Here is a 23,034-nt window from a genome sequence, read left to right on the forward strand (position 1 = left end):
GTCAATAAACCCTACATGTCTGGCCCTTGATGTGATTCTCATTTTCCAGTGTGGCCCTTAGTGAAATTGAGTTTGACACCCCTGGACTAATTGAAAAAAATGCTACAACCACCTTTAAATTCTACATATAGAGGTTTTAAAACTCTTTGGCAGAAAGGGAAAACCTGGAAACAGTATTTAAACCAACAGGTAACTTTAAAAGACAACAACAAACTAAAATATTGCATGTTTGGCATGAACTACTTGTAATAGTATGAAAGGATTTGACTTGCAGAGATTTTGAAAGCTTTCAAGGCCTTTGATAATAGGTGTGTTAAAAAGGAAACTACTGCTGCTACTTCACCCCTCCCCGAAGGCCACACCAGGGACATGTTTTGTGTGCAATTAATTGGCACGTCAATATATTTTTTCAAACTCTTGTATTTGTCATGAGTAGGCCTACTTTCACACAGAACGTGGATATTACCCGGCAATAAGGCAACGTCATTTTTTTCCCGGAAAACAAGGTCGATTTTTCTGAGCTTTCGCACAGCTATTAAAGACATCATTAATCATGTTGTGTTGTTTATTACAGTATGAGGATCATAGAACAACAGCAGGAGGCTGTATAGACAGCAAACGTTATTAGGGAGCATTTACCAGAGACACTCTTTCCGTTCTTACCTTTCACAATAAAAGCCCTAGGCATATGCTACGCTCTATCTTCAGTCTATGGCTACACTGTGTAACTGTTTACCAGAGGGAATTAAATCCACTCGGAGTATTTTGCTAAAAGGAAACTCAATTAAATAGCTTACTGTAGATAGTTGGCTTTCCCTGCTTCGGCTTCCCGACGGTGGTGGGACAGCACAGGGGGAGCCAGGGCGGTAGTATCCGGAGCTGACCCCCGTCACTCCGCTCAGCAGCCGGGGAAACAAGACACGGCACCTCTGGTGGTCTGGAGGAGCTCCAGCTGCGGACTCTAGCTACTGTACATTCACTTGATATCTTCACCGCTACACGTTTACTGTAGTGCACCGACATGGGAGATGAGCTGGTACAAATATTCAAACCTTTTATTGAACAACTTTTGCAAATTTGCATCGCTGCCGGTATGAATAGTTTTGATGTAAAACAATAACAGGCAAATATTTTGCATTTTGCTGACATTTATTTGTCACGCCCCTCTGTGTGGAAAAGCCTTAAAGGAACACGGCAACTTATTGGGACTTTGTCTTATTCACCGTATCCCCCAGAGTTAGATAAGTCCATACATACCTTTCTCATCTCCGTGCGTGTCATAACTCTGTCTGACGCTTCCACCGCTAGCCTAGGTTAGAACAGATTAAGTAGAAGTAACAGGCTCCATCTAGCCTACTGCTCCCAATAAGTGACAACATTTTGCCAACATGTTCCTATTTACATGTTGTGATTTGTATAGTCACAGCGTGTACAAATAACAAGGTCACATGAGACACAGCCATCTTCTAACCGTATACAACAGATGTTGCGCTAATCCCTTCGCCCAAGTAGCAGTGCTTCTGAGAATATAGTTCCCAGCATGTATACGGTTAGAAGATGGCTGTGTCTCATGTAATCTTGTTATTTGTACATGCTGTGACTCTACAAATCACAACATGTAAATAGGAAAATGTTATTTTGTCACTTATTGGGAGCAGTAGGCTAGATGGAGCCGATTACCTCCAGGATCTGTGCTAAGCTAGGCTAGCGGTGGGTGCGTCGGACAGAGTTACGACACGCACGGAGATGAGAAGGGTATGTATGGACTTATCTAACTCTGGGGGATACGGTGAATAAGCTAAAGTCCCAATAAGTTGGCGTGTTCCTTTAAAGCCTCTGAACACCCACACAGATGATTTCAGTTATTCTGGCTGATTAGACTCTGCCCAGGTTAAAGGTGGCCCGGAGCTCACATGGGAATTTGTTAGGTCACAAATATTTTCTACCAATAAGAATGATAAAGTCATTTGCCCTGCCCTAACAGGAGCAACAGAGCTAACAAGAGACTCAGGAAGATTTTAATTAATCAGTCTATACACACCCACGCAGTCCTGGGAAGAGGTTTAATCAGCCAGATTAACTGAAAAGTCCTGTGTGGGTGTTCAGGGCCTGAGACTACCAAGTACTTTTAGCCACGCCCTAATCAGTGATGTCACAGCGACTGAAAGTTATGACTAAGCATCAGCAATTGAGATGAGGTTAGACAGAGTAGTGCAGTGGCATCTTGATTTACCCTCTCAAAGTGAATTTTATGTCACTTCTTATCAGAAAAGAAATAAATAAAAACTCCCTCTGGGAATCTTCACTCCCAGAATCCATCAGTTTGCGTCCACCGTTTTGCCTGGCAATTATACCATCTGCAAATATAACAACACCCCCAGCCCACCTCCCCCCCTTCTCATAAGTCATTCACAACTTGAACTTGGCTTTTGAATTTCCATAATACTCTAAACTCCTGTGAGGGTTGTTTTAATTTTCCAGTGCCGTAACCACGGTAACTCGGTTTGGCGAGCAGGGCATCAGCAAGCTGGCTGATGCCGTGATGTAATAACCTCCTCCAGAAGGCAGATTTCCCACAATGCACTCACACAGAGGGAGACTGTGTGCAAGTGGGTGTGAGTGGGGATTCTTGCATGATTGAACAACACGTGCGTGTGAGCAGATGAGTATGCGTTTCAAAGTGTGTGTGTGTTTGTTTGTGTGTGTGTGTGTGTGTGTGTGTGTGTGTGTGTGTGTGTGTGTGTGTGTGTGTGCTTTTGCTTGTGCTTGCCAGTTGTGGGTATTCATTTGCAGACCCTAAATCCGGTCACATAAGAATACCTTATTTGATTGGATCTCAGTCAATCCAATCAGTGTGCGGTTTGTTTGGGTCATGGATTGAAGCATTGTGGGGGGTTGGTGGCAAAAAGTAAATAGAAAAGCAAGTGCAGCCACCGTAACCCAGATGATTTGATAAGGAAGTCAGGCATTAAAAAATAGCCTCACATTCAAATTAATTCATGAATTTCTGCCAATAAATATACACTTTTTTTTTGCGCATGTCGTCATCCATCCCAAAGATAAACTGTTTCATGTTTTTTAGTTTTTTTTACTTCCCAGCTAGTCCCGCATTGCCAGACCTGGCAATGCGAAGAAGGTCTGGCTAGTCCACACAGCATTCTGGGATGGGAAAGAAATGTGCTCTGGTTTATTGGCATTGCTTTAAACCAATCACATTTGTCTTGGGCGGCGCTAAGCCCCGGACGCAGGTACGGTGCCTTGGCAAAATAGCCTCGGGAAGGAACTTGTTTTGGTGGAACGTGCACGTTAGAGAGGCGAGCTCTGGAATTAAAATGACTGTCAAGTATGTGATCAGAATTTACAAAAAACAAGAAGATGAATATAATTTGATTGTCGGTTGTAGCTTGGAGGATGTTTCCCGGATAGACCAGAGTTTAGAACGCCAACACAAAGAAAGCAGAAGGTGAGGGACATCCGGCTTGAAAATGAGAGACATCCGGCCGAACTTCCAGCGGCACCGGAATTATCCCGTGAATGAAACGTCGTCCATATATAGACTACTTCCCAGCTGATGCAACTAACAGAATGGTCTACCAATATCCTAATTTGTTTTAAGTGTGTCACATTTAGGAAAAGATAGTTGCAGTAGTAATGCACAATACAGGATAAGCCCAATGCACAGATGTGTTAGATATTGGGGCTAACATTTACAGTACAGCAGGTCCCCTGAATTTAACAATAAAATACAACTTTTGTTTTCATGCTCCAGAACAACACTTTTTTTTTTTTATCTGATGCTCTTATTGGCAGCACATTATCTTTCAGTACCTTCCAAAATAGTTGCAAGTCACTGTAGTGAAGCCTGGTCTTGGCTTAAATAACTACTTGGCTAGGTCGGGGAAGGATCAGGGGCTCCGCTGAGTGTCTGTAGGAAATGGATACTTAAATATACAGTATGTGTCCCATGTGAAATGTTTGGTTGACCCTTCTATCCAAACCCACCCAACCACCCACCGTTGCAGACTTTGTAGCTTTATAACCAACACGTTCTCACTCCGAACTTATAGAATACGAACGTTTGGACATTGGCTGTCAGCGTCTGAAGTGACGAAAAAAGCGCCCTTCAGCGTGTTTGTAGAACGTACCGGGGAGAGCAGCATCTACACGGGGTTTAGCGAGTAGTATGTAAGGGGGAAATTCCCCGTTATTGCCGCGTTTCACAGAAGCCACTTTCTTCTTTAACTGGCCCTTTATTCCCGGGTGTCACAGAAGCGTAAGCCCACCCACGAGTCACAACCTTTTCCTAAACCCATCTGTCCCGTTATTCCCATGAGTAACGGAAACGTAAGCCCACCCATGACCTTTTCCTAAACTCAACCGTCCCGTTCTTCCCGCCAGTCACGGAAACGTAAGCCCACCCACGACCTTTTCCTAAACCCAACCGTTCCATTCCCGCGAGTCACGGAAACGTAAGCCAACCCATAATCTTTACCTTAACCTAACTGCGTCAAAAGGGACACCAATAGTCCCGTCCAAGCGTGTTTAGTTAAAGTGCGTTATATGACGCTAAATTAGACTTTTAGTGTCAATAATGACGACAAAGGCACCTGACCAAGCGTCCGTATTTTATGAGATGGGAGTGAGAATGTGTTGTTATAACAGCAGCACACTATTTCCTCCTTAGCTCCCGACAGACAAGAGCCACAAGAAAGCTTTATCACTTGAGCTTAAACATATGTCATGTTATGGAACATAGGAAGTCTTTACATAACATCTTTTATAACGTGTGTGTATTGATTGATTTGATTAATTTAGCACATGTAAAAAGAAAAACAGTGTTACATGTACGACAAAATAAAATAAAAAAATAGACATGCAAAGGAAACCCAGAAAACCCTCAAGGAGCTTGACATGTTGCGTTCCTTAAAACAATTCAACAAAAGGGTAGCATATAGACAATTAAAACATAAACATAGTCTATTAATTGGACACAAGAAAGGAACAATTAAATGAGGAGAGAAAATTAGGAATGAAGAAAGAGAGAAAAGGAAAAGTAATCGGGTAAAAAGCAAGACAAGTCTTTTTTTTAATTTTATTTTGTCGTATATGTAACACTGTTGTCTTTATACACGTGTGTTACGGCCTCCATTTAAAGGTCCCATGACATGGTGCTCTTTGGATGCTTTTATATAGACCTTAGTGGTCCCCTAATACTGTATCTGAAGAGAGAGAGGGAGTGAGAGAGAGAAAGAGAGAGAGAGGGAGAAAACAAGACACACACCAGAGGTTCACTGTCATGAACACATGACACTGTCACCTAACTTGTCATGACAAAAACCGAATAACACTTAATGACAGAAGCGTTATGTCATAAACGTCTGACTTGTTTTGTGTATAACGTTTATGACATGTTCATGACAGTGTCATGTCACTCTTATGTAGATACCTTCAAGTAAAGTGTTATTCAAGACCTAGAATCCAATACTTAAGAGAATTTAAGAAATTTTTAAAGCCCAACATTTTGATTTTGAGATTTTAGACTTTTTAAGACCCCGCAGAAAAACCCTGTTAATGAGAGTGAGTTGCCCGACTACAAGAATGACCACAAAAGATGCTGTCGTTTCTCTGCTGAGGACAGCTCCTCTGATCCTCCCAGCGGTGTCTTTTCCTGCTCACTTCACAAGGAAATCAAATGCCAGGGTCGGACACACATCAGCCGCCCTGGAGCTGGTGGACTTTCAGTGCCTTCCTCGAGTGGCTGTTTGTTGACAACATACTATAAGGACAGCAAAGGTCTCGCATTAGTGCTTTTTGTTCGGTTTAGAAAGCTGCACTGGCTCCACCGCGGACTCTTCTACAGCTGTAACAATTCCAAGTTTTTACTGTGCAATTAATTGCCACAGAAATAATTGAGATTAAGAATGTAATTGTCTCTGTCAAATTTAAAAATATGTATTCACGTATTACTTTTTCAAACGAATATAATTATATCACTGTTATGTGACCCAGATCATGTACCACACAGGTACACAGTCATAAAACAATTGCATGTTTTGCTTAAGTGAACATAAAATCAACAATTAACCTTTAACAGTCATACCTCTTAGGACCTTAGCTAATGTTAGCAATAATTGCGGATAGTCAAAAAAAAACATGATAATGTCAAAAAAAAATTTCGATTAGACAATTGTACAGTATGTAATTATTGTTACGGGCCTAGTCTCTGCACAAAGAAGAATGTCAGTATTTGAATAACGTGTTCCCTAAATTCAATATCTCAGTTTTATACTGCTGCAGCAGGGCTTTGTGGAAGTGATATTTTGCCAATGAAGGATTTAAGTTATCTGCAGTTCTCACAAACGCGTGTAATTTTTTTTAATTGCTTTGCTGTCAGTCATTTTGTGAGAGTAGGTGTCCCTTTTTAATTTTTTTTTTTTTTCTCAAGCGGCGGATGTCTCAGAAAGCAACTCATTTACATTTGAGAGGACTTGGCTAGTTTGTTGTAGTTTGATCCCATGGATGAATGAATGTTTCTCATTCTCCGCCTGTCTTGGATAATCCTGCCTGTTTTTTTAATTTTATTTTTTTTACTCCCCCTCCCTCTGAGCCCCACCTGTCCGTCAAGGAAAAAAACATCTCTCCTCCCTCTTTCTCCTTCATTTTCTGTCACTTTCTCTCTCTCTCTCTCTCTCTCTCTCTTGAGGAACATTCAGAAGAAATTGTTCTGTCAAACCACCCACTCTCCTCCTCTTCATCGCTCACTGCTGTTGCCTCTGTTTCTCTAATAGGAAAGAAAAACCCACCTACAGTTTCCTATTCTCAAATTATCTCTGTGGTGTCCTCCATTCTCCTCCATTTCTCTGTGTGTTTCTTTGTCCCACTCTTCTTCCCCCTCATCTTTTCTCCATCTCCATCCTTCCTGCTCTTCATCCATAGCTCACATTTCCTTCTGCCCTTTGTTCTTTGCTTTCTATTTCTCTTTCCCTCATTCTATTCAGTGCCTCCTTTCCTTGTCACCTTTCCATTTGCAACCTTCTGTCTCCCTTTTTTCTGCTTCCTCTCATTCCCACCTGTTTCACGTGCCCTCTCCTCAACTTTTTTCCTTCCTCTGTTTCATTTCCTCACCCTCTTCTTTTCATTCTCTCCATCACCTTAATGTCTTCTGCCTTTACTCGCTGTTCTTGGCTTCTTGTTCTTCCTGTCCTCCTACCTCTCTTTTGCCTTCTATTTTCGTTTTACACACCTCTCCCTCCCTCTTCCTTCGCTGCGTTTTCCCTTTAACCCATCTTTCTCTCTCTCTCAATTTCAATTTCAGTTTTCTTTATTGGCATGACAAAATCAACACATCCGTGTTGTTACTCTCTCTCTCTCTCTCTCTCTCTCTCTCTCTCTCTCTCTTTTTTTCTCTCTCTCTGACCCTCCATCCCTCTCTCTCCCCCCGCTGGGGTGATATCAGTCTGATGTCAGTCTCTCATCTCCAATCATTGTGCCCATTAGTCGACGCTCCGCACATTGAAACTGCTCACCGACGGCAATCTTGATATCTCCCTCGATGTTGTGTGATGTCGCACGCACACACACACACACACACACACACACACACCTACCACATTTCCACATTAGAGGCAAACACACACACAGACAAGAAGAGTGCCTGGGGCTGTAAATAAGAGAAGTAAGAGCAAGAGTGATCGGGGACTTAGGGATGAGAAACGATAGAAGGAGGGGGAATAAAAGTCTAAAAAGAGTCGAAGGGAGATTAAAGAAGATATAATACTGGAGGGAAAGATGGAGGCCAGCAGGGCAAAACAGAAATAGTGCGAGAGGAGAGAGATATGCCAACTTTGTGGCAACAGTTTGGGAAAGGCTATGTCCTGTTTCATCATGGCAAAGCCAGGTCCATAAAGGAATGCGTCCCCCAGTTTGGTGTGGAAGAAGTTGCATTTTTAGAACCTTGACTTCAACCCCATCCAACACCTTAGGGATGGACTGGAATGCTGGCTGTGAGTCAGGCCTGGGGGGGGGGGTTACTCCCCCCAATAATCAAAACTGGCCAGTGCAACCCACCCCAGAAACCTGTTACAAGTTCCTTTAAATGAATAAACACATTTGCACCATAACTTGATGCAGAAAAGGCACAAATTGTTGCAGAAAAATTCACCAGAATGCAGGAAATGTGCCACAATTTCGATTTTGCTCAAAAGTGGATATCTCAAACCCCTCCTATGTTAAACCCAAAGTTACGCCCTTGCTTTCAGCATTATACCTAGGTACCTCCATCAGTCTGCACTTGTCTTGTAGCAATCCCTCAGGATTGGAGGCAAAGAAAGAAAAGGAACAAAAATGGGGAAATGAGCGGGAGAGGATCATGGATAAAAAAAAAAAAGAGGATGAGAAGAATAAAGCATGAGTGTAGAAAGATCGGTTGAAGGTGAAAAGAGGGGAGTAAATAGATTTAAATGGGAGGGATAGAAAGAAGACAGAGAGGTTGTCTTACCATGTCAGAACACACAGACACGGTTGCTTGGACATACTACTTACTCACTCAATGTACTGTAGATCAGAGCAGTTAAATGGATAAAATAGAGACAGATTAATGAGGAAGAAAGACACAAAAGTGCAAAGGTAAGTGCTGAGAAGAGTAGAGTGGAGAGGTGGAATTGTTTGTTAGAGAAAGAGGAAGAAGGTGAGGAGAAATGGCACGAAACAAAAGGAAGCAGTGGCACGCACGGAAAAAACATGCGCTGTGAAAAATGCAGCAAGACACCTTTCATGACAAGAAAAAAAAAGCCTCAGGGGTTGGACAAGGTACTCTGACTGAACAAATATGATGGGAAGAAACTATCAAAGAAAGAAAGAAAGAAAGAAAGAAAGAAAATAAAAAAGAGAGAGTTAAAAGTTAGTGTGTTTGCGTAGGGCAGTTAATGGAGCTACACACACACACACACACACACACACACACACACACACACACACACACACACACAAACACAGTCAGCCACACATACACCACACAAACTTCAGAGTGCAGATTTTGGTGGTTATAGGAGAGCGGTGAGAGAGATTTAACCAACTGCCAGACAATGTTGATTAAGATGCACTCAGCTGACAGCAAAATCCCTAAATGCATTTTTATTCTGTCTGGGGGGGGATGTATGTTTCTATCTGTGTGTGTGTGTGTGTGTGTGTGTGTGTGTGTGTGTGTGTGTGTGTGTGTGTGTGTGTGTGTGTGTGTGTGTGTGTGTGTTTAACTATATTCGTGGGGTCCAAAAACCGGGAATACAGTATACTTGTGGGGTCCGGACAGCTTTGTGGGGCCAAAATGCTGGACCCCACAACTTAAAGGTTAGGTTAGGCATTTAGTTGTGGTTAAGGTTAGAGTAAGGGGCTAGGGCATGCATTATGTCAATGACGGGTCCCCACAAAGATAGTGTGTGTGTGTGTGTGTGTGTGTGTGTGTGTGTGTGTGTGTGTGTGTGTGTGTGTGTGTGTGTGTGTGTGTGTGTGTGTGTGTGTAAGAGCCGTTAAAAGAGGTAGAGGTGTAAGACAGATTGTAAGAAGGAATGTGAAAGAGTTATGGACAAAGAAACATCTAGCTACCTCGGGTTGCCTGGGAACCCCGACAGCCAATCACAGTGTCCAGAAGTCAGACAGAAAACACACATGGTTGGAAATCCTGCCCGTCAGTCAGAACGCTGACCCAACCAACTGTTTGATGGTAAGAAAGTAAAAGAGAGGCAAGAGAGCAGGGAAGGTGGAAAGAGAGAGAGAGAGAGAGAGAGAGAGAGAGAGAGAGAGAGAGAGAGAGAGAGCGAGAGCTCACCCACACAGCAGCTGCATCTCCTATACACACTTAGTATTCCTGTCAGGCTCGACAAAGTTAACTACTACACACACACACACACACACACACACACACACACACACACACACACTGTGTCTCTAGTGTCTGCACCGTAAACAACTCCCCTTCTCTCGTCTCCCAGCCTCTCTGGATACAGGCAGGCCAATAAATTGGCCTTACATTTATTAACTTTGCTTCTTGCAGCCTCTTGAGGTTTAGCCCATTAGCATGAGCGAAGACGAGGCAGCGGTTCTATTCACAGGGTCTGTGAATCCAGAGAAGCCAGGCTTCCAAATGGGCCCTAAATAGGCACAATAGGGCCAATTTCTAGAACTAATGTTATTCCCATGCTGGCTATTTGTGGGATATACACCACACTTCTGATTGCAAACTCAAAGTCTGCCCTTATGATAGCCATATCAAAGAAGTTGAAATTTGATTTATCTATTACTGCTGAGGCCTTATGTGATATTTCATCCCAATACATTTTTCATTACATATACATGTGTTCATAGAAGCAAACTGTTAGATGTGGTCGGTTAGATAGCATTCCTTTACAGTGTCTATATAGGTATTTTAATTTGTAACTTATTTAAATCAGTTATCAGCAGGGCCACATGAAATATTTTAAACAAGTTACTGTAAAACATTTTGGAATCCGCTAAATTCCGCAGATTTTCATACTGGATCACCGCTGAAAACTGTTTTAAATAAAACCGCATGTCTGTTTATCAGTGACATGAATGTGTTAAAATGCATTAATTCTCAATTTTACGTTACCTGTGCCTACAATCAAATTATGCATTTATGTACATAGACCAATGACAGCATCAGATAAAGCACATAATAAAGCAGACAGACAGAGATGTAGTAGAAGCAGGCATGTTTAGTCTTGTGGAGAGAGCCAGCTCAGAGGCTTACACCATCCATCATCACTAACATTCATCTTCCCTTCTCTTTAATTTCATAAGACAGCTCCTAGCGCACACGCACACGCACACGCACATGCACACACACACACACACACACACACACACACACACACACACACACACACACACCATACACACGCACGCACACACACACACACGTGACAATAACAAACATTCGGGATATGAACACAAAAGTGCCCGTCTCCTGTTTTGCTCGCCTTTACATTCTGGATTTTACAAAATAAAAACACACAATATTAAAAAAATAAATAATGGCAGGTGAAATATGTCATTTTATAACAAACTGAAATTCACTTTCACGTTTTCACATAATGCAGCCACAAACACAGCCAGAAACACTGAATATATCTGTCTCTCAGTTTGCCATCTTTCTCCATCATATTCTGACAGAGTGACACCATGCTGGAGATTAGTTTTGCATTGCAAGACGATTTTCTGCCTACTCCCTCCTGTGTGTGTCTCTATAATATATATGTGTGTGTCTGTGTGTGTGTGTGTGTGTGTGTGTGTGTGTGTGTGTGTCAACAGTCATTTAGAAGAAGTGAGGTTGCATTTTCAACACCTGAATACACAAAATGTTTGGTGTTCAAGTGGTTTAAGTCGTGACAACACTGCTGTTGTTGTTCCCTTTTAAATAATTAATTAATAATTTATTTATTTTTGCAATTGAATGTCTTTGCAGGAACAACAGCTATATATATTTTAAAATAAATTCAAAAGAAAGCAACTTCAACAGATTCAACAACGGCAGCTAGTGAACTTGACACAGACTCTTTCCATTCGTACAGTTTTGAAAAGCAGTGGCTTGTTTGAAAGGACCCTTTTGTAAACCTGGGTAAACACGACCTTATTTGAAAGCTTTTCAATTACGACCCCAACATTCATTGCTGCCTTCACTGTGGAAGTCTGAAGTGTCTATACAGAAATAATGACTTGCATGTATATAACATAATAACATTTCTGTGGTGACCAAACACAAAATGCTTGGGGTGTCTGCTGTTTGACCATGTAAACACTTTCAAGACTAGCTTGGGTCATCATCTACTAGTAAACAGCGGATACCAGCTCTGCTGAAAGTCCGCTTCAGTAACATTAACGATATGAAATAAGGGTTTGAAGAGTTGCTATGGCACAGCAAACAGCAACCTCAACCAATCTATATCAATATACCCATCAGGCTACGCAAAACAATTGCCATTCATAAGCCATGACATGAGCTATAATGCAAATACAGTTATGTCAAACAATTTGCCAATAGAACAGATTTTTATGAGTTCACGTGACTAAGGCTGTTTTCATGTTAGATATGGTGGATTTTATACGGTGTCCGAGTACACTTGATAGAACTAAACGCATTTGTACGAAAACTTAAACACAGCAATTTGTACGATATCCTACGAAGTACAGTGAGTGCCGGCTGGTCACGAGACGACCGGTCCCACGGCTGTTAAGTTTAGCGGTCTTTACAGTTCAATTTAACCTAGAAAAGGTGACTGTGAGCCCGGTACAGAGCACCGTGAGGTGGCGGTTCTTTTCAGCAACTGTTGCAGATAAGTTTAGCCGACAAAAGGTGACCTTCACGTGGCGATGACAGTTAAGTTTAGGCACCAAAACGCCTAGTTAAGATTAGAAAAAAAGATTGGTACTCAATGAATTGTGCCCAGGTACATTACTCAGCGTTCACACTAATTAAACAAACTAAATGTACTCCATAGTTTTACCATTTGTGTTGCCTTTTGTTTTATAACTCCATTTTACTGCTTTCCATTTTTTAATGAAGGTAAAAAAGTCGGACTTTCAATGGATATGTTTTTCACTTTAAAGGCCGTAAAGAGTTTAGACTTTGTGTTAGACATGCGCAGGATTGCTAACTTCTCCATTACCAGTTAAAACATCCCGTTGTTCTGGCAAAACAAATGGAGTACAGCTTAGTAGTCATGTGACTTCATGCCATGAGATCATGAAGATCATGTGACTGCCTTGTGTATTAAGGCCAGAGTTACTTCCTGTGCACGCTAAACAACTGATAAAGATGTTTGGATGAACACTGAAACATCTTGTATTTTATATTTTTTAATCCAGTGTTTGTTTTTTTTAAATTAAAGCTTTGTTGTAAGCTTCATATTGCTTTTTTGATTCTACTCCGAAAAGTAACTTCTCAGACAAATAAAGTTCTGATCTCATTTCTGCCACTTCATCTACATCTGAAACACGTCAACTCCTAAAACACGTTCTTTTGTTTCCAGGTTTCAGTTGTCAAGGGGGCCCAAAAAAAAAGAATGTTAATAAAACCTTAAACAACCAACTTTAGATGAAAATAAATGTACTTTAGCGTGATTTTGCTCAAATGCTAAAGTGACAGCAATGGTCTTTGATGAAGAAAAATGGGCCAACATGTGAAGGAGGCCAATCTACATGTGACAAGTGGGTTAGATGGGTGTACACTTACTGGTGACAGTTCATCATGGAGGGAAGAGAAGAGGAAAAGACAGGAGCAGTGAAGGAAGGAAAAGAGCTGGAATACAGAAAAGCACACGCTTTATCAGACGGTGACAGCCCGTCAGAAAGAGAATGACGGGAACGGTGGAACCACGGGAACGTAAAGTGGGGGCAACAGATAAAAAGGAGGGCACTGGAAACACATTTAGGCCAACTCTGGGATAGATAGAAGTTTGGAGAAACGTTTTGGCCTGCCCTGTTAGGACTGATTTGCTAATTGTGGTCAAAAGATGTCTAGACGTACCTTGTTAAGATTGGTGATGAAATAATAATATTCTTTAAAACAAGTATTTATTTTTACATACAGTATATTTTTTGAAAGTGCCATTCATTTACTCTTTAATGTTATCATTATTTATGTATTACAAAATCATCTAATTTTAATTAGATTCAAAAATTCAAAATAGTTGGCTATAAATGTATTGCTTGGCAACTAGTCTATATCGAGGACGTTTCATTGCACATCGGAAATTCCGCCAGATGTCCCTCATTTTGGCCGGATGTCAGTCACCTTACCTTTCTTTGTGTTGGCATTCTAAACTCTGGTGGATTCCTGAGGACTATGGTTAACTGCTCCTCAGATCTCTGCAGGGTAAATCCAGACAGCTAGCTAGACTATCTGTCCAATCTGAGTTTTCTGTTGCACGACTAAAACAACTTTTGAACGTAGACATGTTCCACCAAAACAAGTTCCTTCCCGAGACTATTTTACAGAGGCTCCGTACCTGCGTCCGGCGCTTAGCCCCGCCCAAGGCGATTGTGATTGGTTTAAAGAAATGCCAATAAACCAGAGCACGTTTTTCTCTCATCCCGGAATGCTGTGTGGACTAGCCAGACCTTCCTCCGCAGCGCTGTGGAGGAAGGTCTGGCGATGCGAGACTACCTGACAACTAATGAATTCATCAATTAATCTCTACAGCTCTTGCTTTTTCCAACCCTGCTGATATGAAACATCCCACTCAGAAACTACACTCTTGCAACAGCTATTTAAGAATTGAACAATGCGATTTTGCTCGGGGGATTTGTCCTCAGTTCACCTTAACAGTCTGTCTTTCTTTCCCTTCTGTCCACAGGAAACCAAAATCAACTGTGTCCGCCTGGCTAACAAAGGTATGAGCACCCTTCCATTGATACTTATATAGCGTGATTACATGATCCCCGAGAATAGTATAACAGTGTTAAAGTTGTGTTAGATGAGATGAACACACACCCACACACACACACACACACACACACACACACACATATGTGAACCCGTAACGTTTAGGCCAGGCAACCCCACATCCTAACCATGTTTTCCTGCATGATTTCGTTGCATAGCATCCTCTCTCTCCATCTCTTCTCTCCTAATCTTTCTCCTTCATTGCCCTTTTCTGTCTCACATTCTCCCTCTTTTCCATCTATCTTGCTCTCTCTCGTACCGCGTCCATGTTGCCCATCTGTGTATTAAGTGAAACCTCAGCGCCATTACATACCGATTGACCGCCTTCATTAAACCCGATGGATGGAGGCTAAAGCGTTAGCCCCACAACGCATTTCATCCTATTCTGTTTTGCTTTCCCCATGTCTCCCATCTTTATTTGCTGCTCATCTCCGCCATTTGTTTGCCAGGCAATGTGCGTCTAAAGCTTTTCAGCTTGCTATTGATTTTCCTCACCTAGTCTTTTTTTTCTTCCATTTTTTTTTTTTTTGCAACTGCATCAAACACTGATTTGATTTTTCCACACCTCCTTTCTCTGTTTTCTGTCTCTCTCGCTCTCATATTATTTTCTCGTCTACATCAAGCTTTCATTGCTCATTTGCGCACATTATTCTTTTATATCATGATCTTGCTCAATCCATTTCCAGGCTGTGTTTTTCTGTGTGGAAAGTACTGTGAGTGGAGGTCCACAGTGTGTAGACGCTACTCTCTGTATGTCTGCATGCGTGTGTGCTTGGGAAAAGACATGCTTTTAACTTTGTGGCTGTCTTTCATATGACCAAATGCTAAATATTTTTCAAAATGTAGAATGATCAGTTTTCCCAAAACACTTCTAAAACTTTAAATCTACTTGAAATGTACTGTTTGGCAGTGTTCTGAGGCAATGGAGATGGCTAATTTTTCAAATGCCTATGACTTACTGTATTTATTTGTGATACCTGCTATCCACTCACTACAGCAGCTGATTTCTCTGATAAATGCCACTGTCTGGTTTAGTGTGTTCTAGTCAGTGAAATCAGCTGGTGTATGTTTTGGTTAGAATAAATTAAAAAAAACCTACAGGTAGTAAGTTGGAGAAGAATTGAGGTTTAGTAATACAGTATAAGCATCTGTCAGAGGCAGATAATCTGATTCAAGTAAAACTTAATGGACAGAGCCAAAGAATCATGTTTGGCCCGGTCATGGAAGCTTTCAAGAGGAGGAAGACAATGTATAACTTGTAGCTAGGGCTGCTTGATTATATAAAAAAAAAAAATTCATTATAATAATTTTTTCGGTCAATATTGAAATCACGATTATTTAACACAATTACTCATTGACTTTTGGAGACACCTCGAACTGTGAAATTTCCCTTTATACTTTTGCTGTTGAACTTTTATGACTCCCCTTCAGAACACAAGACAAAAAATAACAGTTTGCTTGCAAAATGTAATGGGGAAAATACTGTAATCATATTTGTGACTGTTAGGAGCCGATATCGCGATCAACATTTTATTAATTGCACAGCTCTACAATTAACCTTCTTGCTAATAACTAAAAAACAATCTGCACATTGTGTCTACAGTGTGTACGATGTGCAAAGTAGCCTAAGCCCTACGATTCTATAGCTGGCCTTGGTAAGGTAATGGCCTGTCTTTTGGCCCACTAAGATGCATTTCATGTGTTAACATTGGTTTAAACCAGTGCCATTGCTAGGTGTCCATTGATATTGGTCCTAAAAGTTAGCACATACTGTATGTGGATAGCAACATAACTTCAGCTTGATGCTGCCTTGCCAGGGCCCTATCTTGCACCCGACGCAGCGCGGCACAAAGCCCGACGCAAAGCCCGACGCAAAGCCCGACGCAAGTGTCTTTGCTATTTTAAGACCGTCCAGCGCCCACGTACGTACTTTATATAATAAATGCAACTGCGGCCATCTTTGCGCCCATGGGCGTGCTGGTCTTACAGGGAGGTGTGTTCAGGTGAATACTTGGCATATTGCCATCTTGAGGAAGCGGGAAGTGATCGTGCCATTGACCAACAAAAACCTGGTCTAAAGTCAATAACGCAGCATTTCATTGTTATTTTAACAGCAAATTAGTAAAATGCGCCTAGGCTTATGCACAGCGCGCACACACTATTCTTGTTACACACACACAGGGAAGCGCAGCAGCACACACAAAGATTACATATAAAAAGATTACGGTGCAAATCCACCATCATAATAGCAATGCGCCAGGTACAAACGCGCCTGGCTTTTAAAGGGAATGGGAGATGACACTGATTGGTTTATTGCATGTTATGCCCAAAACACACCTATGAATTAATGAAGACACTAAGTACAACCCTTTTGAATCCGGTGCACAGAGCCTTTTTTCCGCCGTCAAACTAGCAAAAGTGGATTTGGACACACCCTAAACGCACCTGCACCAGGCGCATCACGCTGTGCGCTTAGATCGTTAAAATAGGGCCCAGATTATAACTCACACTGAAAGGGCCATAAGTTAAACAAAACCTTAATCGCCTATGATTATGAACTTATGATCTTGTATACATGATTGGTCGAGGCAGATGGCCGCCCACAAAGAGCCAGGTTCTGTCTGAGGTGTCTGCCTGTAAAAATAACGTTCTTCCTCACCTGCTGTCGCAGGCTGCTCTTGGGGGGAATTGTTGGGTCTCTGTAAATTATAGAGTGTGGTCTAGACCTACTCTGTAAAGTGTCCTGAGATAACTCCTGTTATGATTTGACACTTTAGATAAAATTGAATTGAATTAAATTGAATACACACCCAATAGACTCAGGTGGAAACTGGCCTTTTAATTGTTGCCTCATCCATTGCTTTGGTATATTACTAGACTTTATTATGTATCGTTGCTTCTTTTGCAGATTTAGTTAGGGTTAGGGTTGTCAGCGTTGCCTTACTTGCTATCTAAAAACATGGTTCTTTGGCTTTACCAACTGATGTTAAACTTAACCAGTGAGATTCTTTCTGCACTCTGCCTCTGAGAAATGTAGATTAGAAACAGTTCAGATCCAACTTTTCTTTAATGGCTCATGGTTGACTACCACCCTGTCACCATGCAAGTCATCCACATTTGAAGCTGATAAGGCAATGATCTGCAGGAAAACTGTTTGAGTAACATTGTGGGCCAATTTAAGCCACCTAAACAGTGGTTGCTATAAGCTTGTATTTAAAATGAACAAATTATTTGTTGTTATCCTTGATGAAAGTATTCACTGATCTGATTTTGTCTCTGGGTGGACTAAACTTTTGCAGTCAAACCCGGAGGCCAGATTGTGTCTTTGCCACGCCACAAAGTTCATTTTCATCATTCATTTTTTTTTTTTTTGTTCTTTCAACCATCGTTTCATTTCTTTTCTCTTCCATGTCCTACTCCCTTTCTTTTATTAACCCGTCAAGCCAGGCTGACAGACTCAACAGACTCCAATGTTAACCCCCAGTACTACATCTGCATTTACTGACTCACTCTTAAATAATACACATCCTCACCAGCAAGCCATCTGTTAGGCCTTTTCCTGGCCAGTCAAGATGCTCGTTGATGCTTACTTCCTGGCAATAAGTCCAGTCATATCCCAGTTCACATCTTGAGTGCTAGTTGTCCTATTGATCCTAATGTTCCAGTGCTATCTCTCACCACTGCAATTTCTCTCCTCTAAGACAGATTGTGCAATTGAAAAGATCTAAACCTCCTTGATGAAATGGACAAAGAAAGCAATACGTCTTTTTTTCTTAGACTTTTTTCTTCTTTTTTTTCGTTGTTTGTTTGTTTTCTCTCTTCCCTCTCTTTCTCATGCTTTCCGGCGGGGACGTGCGGCCCTTGGCCTTAGTGGTAATAGGTAGGGGACAAATAACAACGCCGTACATTCTAGTCATCCCAAGCGAAGGTGATTATTGCTTTCTAGGCAGACTATTGTCTTCCCTATGTTATATTCTTTCATCACAGTACAACCATGAACACAACACAAACCCTGTTTAATTTTGGTTTTCCCCTGCCCTGCCCTCCCCTCCTTTTCCTCCTTCCTTTTTTTTTGGACTTTTCTCAGTTTTTTTACTCTTTGCTTTTTGTCTTTCCTTCTCATTGCCATCTTACTGCATTTGTTTGCATGTCTGCTCTGCTTCGAGTGTCGCTGGCTGTGTATGAACCTATTCTCTCTATGTCTTGTATCCACACACACACACACACACACACACACACACACACACACACACACACAGTAGTGAAACCATGCTGCTTTCATGCGCAGTCAATAGCCTGAGTGCGAGGACATTAAGCTAACATTGGACCTTGTTATAAAAAGGAAATACTAAAAAACAATCAGAAAGAAAGGATGAGAGCCATGAACTAAATTAATTTGTCTTTGGATCTTTATTGCTCTCTGTAAAAAGCCAACTTTAGTTACAAAACCTACTGTAAGCATGGTTTCATTCTTACGTGTATGATAATCATTCATTGAGTGATTTGACAAAAACAGGAACTTATATGGTGGATGAAACAATGGATGATGGCGATCACCTCCCTTACCACCTTTGAGCGATGAGCTTTAACTTGTCTGTCTTTAGGTTTTCATCACTGATAGGGCATACCCTTTAGAATATGGTGTTTGTCATTGGGATTCATTTAAAACAATGGGAGACAACACACAACTCAACAAGGTGGACATGTTTCTGAAAGTTCATTAACATAACTCCTCGATAACACAGTGCAACCTTGAAATTGCTTCAAGAAAGATAGATACTGTGAAAAAAAACACGCAAATTACACACCATGACCCCCTGAAGCACTTTTCTCTCTTTAGGTGTAATATTCCCTAATATGGTAGAGCACACATTCAGAATTGTTTCTGTGATGGATTGATTTTAGAGGCGTTTAGGTTGAGCCCTAAACCGAACTCATTCAATCTACGGAACACCATCCTCCACTGATCACTGATGCTCTCAAATCACTCCTCAGCCACGATACACCCCCTGCAACTCATGGCTTACCATCCATTCCATTTAGGAAAGTGCATGGCATTTCTTGTAACCATCAAATACTGAACATACCTGAAATTCAATTGTATGTTGCACTCACTGACTTAGCATTTGAACTGTTGTAAATGGGAGGACAAGCCACTGAACCAAGCATCTATTTTCTACCATTCATTTAAAAGAAGTGGCCTTAAATTTGAAATAAAATATACTTAATGTTTTAATTTGTATCTATGATCATCGGACTGTTTTCAAACTATCTGACCTTCATCAGCAATGCTATAATATACTGTAAGGCATTTAAATACACAAATATCCAACCTTTGAATTTGAAATATTGTACTGGGGTGGATGGGTGGTTCATAAAACACAGGGCTTTCAAGCAGGGAAGTGGAGTTCGCATCCCGGGGAATCTAAACCACAACCTTTTTAAAAAAAAATCCAAACTAGTCATTTTGGTGCCTAAACTTAACTGTTGCCACCGCATGACGGTCATGTTTTGTCGGCTAAACTCAACTGCAATGGACGCTTTAAGGACCGGGACCTCACAGTGCTCTGTACCCGGCTCACAGTCACCTTTTGTCGACTAAACTTAACGGCAGTGGCCGCTGAAACGACCGGGGCCTCACGGTGCTCTGTACCTGGCTCACAGTAACGTTTTGTCGACTAAATTTAATCGTAAAGACCACTAAACTTAACTGTCATGTGACCGGCCGTCATGTTACCAGCCGTCACATGAACAGCCACCGCTCGCCTTCATTTCCTAGGATATCATCCAAGTTGGCATATGTTTTGTACAACATCATACGAACCCTTTTGTGAGAATGCATTGCACCCATACCTGAACAAGTCATTGTTTGTTGTAAAGTTACATCTAATTTTGTTCTATTATTTAAGTTATTAGCTATCATGAAACTTTACTGTATGAGAATGAAACTGATTTGCATTATATTAAAACCATGTTCTAATTCCGTGCTCTTTTTAGTATAGCCCAGTTCATTAAAATTCAATCATCCAAGTGTCATCATAACGTAGGAGCTAAACATTGTTTACTGAACTGGATTTTATTTGGCAAAGCAGAGACGTGACAGCAGCATATGAATATAACTCAGCGATACAACAATCAAAATGTTGACTTGAACAATGGGGACACAACAGGGAATCAGTCAACAGCAAGCGTAGTCGTAAACTGCTGTCACAGTTCTTTTGTCAAGAATATGAGATGACTTCACATGAATACAATAACACGTATTGTCCTGAGGGAAATTGAGGTTGCAAGCCCCAGCACAAAGAATTATGCATATGATGCACAACAGCGGACACTAGTGAAATCCTAAATTGAATAAATATAGATTGTATTCATATGAAGCAGGGTTACTTACCTCCATGCAGATTAAAGCAGAACACCTCTTGGTGCATTAAAAAGTATTTCATTGCAATGCTGAACATTGTATAGATACATTTGAACACTTACAAATACTTTCACAAATTAACACTTCATGCATTATCCTTAATGAATAATAAATACGTAAATAAATCATTGTGTTCCTTGTCGGTTATACTACTCTATAGCAGTGGTTCCCAACCTTTTTTCCTTGGCACCCCCCCACTTATGTCTAAGAAAAGCTGAGCCCCCCCTCCGAAACCGAAGTTGAGGTAACTTTCCCTTACTTTCTTTTTTGATACAGAGCAGTTATCAGCACTTTTATGTTTCTCCACCATGTTTCGTTCATAAAATAGTGATGCCGTGGCGGCAGGAAAAACGAGGATGATAGCAGCAGCTAGCAGCTGACCTGATGACAGCAAGGGCCACAGGTTTCGAGGTCCCAGAGGTTTGGCCTACTAAGTAGCCTGCCTACAAGTTTTAGCAAGAAGAAAAATATATAGTTTTTATGCAGACTTTTGTATACATTATATATTCTAGTGCAGGGGTTTTCAATAGATGAGGTGGGCCTCCCCTGGGGGGTGCCAAAGAGCCACAGGGGAGGCGCGACACGCGAAGAAAAAATAACTCTGTATGCAGCTCTATTGATATCGGTAATTGTGCGTGCGTGTATTAGCTTTAAAATGCATCGTTTGCTTGTCCCAAGTCAACAGAAGTCCGCATTAAGATAGGAGACAGGACCCAGCAACAAATGTAGGAAATATGATCCTGAGTTAAAATTAGATTTCACCTGGTCAGGGTCCCAGGCTGCTCCTCTGCTGCAGTGGGACAGCGACTGGGAGAAATGTCCATCACGCGTTCATGATTGTCTGTGGAGAGCGAGTTCCCCCAGATCTCCACTAAGACTATGAAAGTCCTCATCCCCTTCACCTCCACCTACTTGTGTGAGTGTGGGTTTTCCGCACTGACCCTGATTAAAAACAAATACAGATCAAGGCTGCAGATGGAGGACGACTTGCGTTTATTTCTCTCTGCAGCCCCGCATCCAACACCTCTGTGCATCAAAAGCACGGCCTCACTGTTCCCACTGACAGACGCGGCGTCAGCTGATTTTGCCGGGGCTTCAGCCCCGAATGATTTGAGCTTAACCCCGGATGTATTTTGAAAAGTTGACTGACAAATATAAAACCGGACATTGCTTAGTGTCCACTCTCGCTGTAAAAAGCTGTGCAGCTTCAGGTTTATAAAGGACGCGCTCTGCTGTCGACATGCTGCAGCAGATGTGTCGCGTTTGAGCTCCGTGTATTTCTGCCGTAGTTTCGGGTTTCAACCTCCGATGTAGAGCAGCGTTCAGCCACTTCCCTAAACGTTCCCTCATTCAGAGACCAGAGACCCAAACGGGGCTCTGAGTCTGTCAGGAGGTCTGATCTACCGTATCAGCAGAGCAATCACGTAATGCACAGCAGACAATGGTGCAGGTGGATTATTTTTTGAAATATAGTGACTTTATTCTTGTAATAGCCTATTATAACTTTATTTTTCTCAAAATATCACGACTCCTCCAAACCTCAGAGAACACAGATGGGATGAGATCTATTTTGAATGTACACAAAGTTTTGAACATGAATCAGAAATCTTGCTCAAACACATCTGAAATATTACAGTCCAGGGGTTTATTAATTCATTAAAATGAATTAATGTATCATTGAGGTGAATAATTGTCATGTGCACATGTAAGGAGGTTACTTCCTCAACAAGAGACGCAAAAGAGGAGGGAGGAGTAAATGATGCTAGGCTACATGTTTGCTGACTCAGAAAAACGTAGAAATAGGTGCATAAAAATTCACCAGGATGCAGGAAATGAAGTGTTTAATGCTCAAACCCGCAGACCCCCCACATCATAACACATGTTAAGCATGTTTTGTTGACTTGTGGATAGGCCCACTGATTTTATGATGAATGATTTTAAAAGTAGCCTCAATTAGGCCTGCATGAAGTTGGAAATGATCGCAAAGAATCGTTTATGAATGCACTTTTTAAAAAAGTTGTGGAAATAAAATGTCTTCAAATACAATATTAAAAAATATTTACATTTTATCAGTTGTTATTTAAACTCAGACACACAAAAGATGGCATTTACTGCAGAGGGGTGTGTGGGTTAGGGCAGGCGGACGGGATTT

General features: G+C 41.4%; 1 protein-coding gene across 12 annotated transcripts in view; it reads left to right on the plus strand.

The window, feature by feature from the left end:
- ptprt (protein tyrosine phosphatase receptor type T) overlaps positions 1 to 23,034 on the plus strand; it is a 447,834-nt gene that overhangs the window by 250,741 nt on the left and 174,059 nt on the right. For 6 of the 12 annotated variants that reach the window (XM_036001942.1, XM_036001943.1, XM_031277212.2 and 3 more), the window contains exon 15: positions 14,370 to 14,406. In XM_036001942.1, coding sequence (XP_035857835.1) covers positions 14,370 to 14,406 — 37 coding nt within the window. Of the gene's footprint in view, positions 1 to 14,369; positions 14,407 to 18,329; positions 18,387 to 23,034 lie in introns of all 12 variants that reach the window. The other 6 variants (XM_036001937.1, XM_031277206.2, XM_036001938.1 and 3 more) reach the window with 2 other exon arrangements.

This window comes from Sander lucioperca, chromosome 6 (genome assembly GCF_008315115.2).
Source record: "Sander lucioperca isolate FBNREF2018 chromosome 6, SLUC_FBN_1.2, whole genome shotgun sequence".
Classification (NCBI taxonomy): Eukaryota; Metazoa; Chordata; class Actinopteri; order Perciformes; family Percidae; genus Sander; species Sander lucioperca.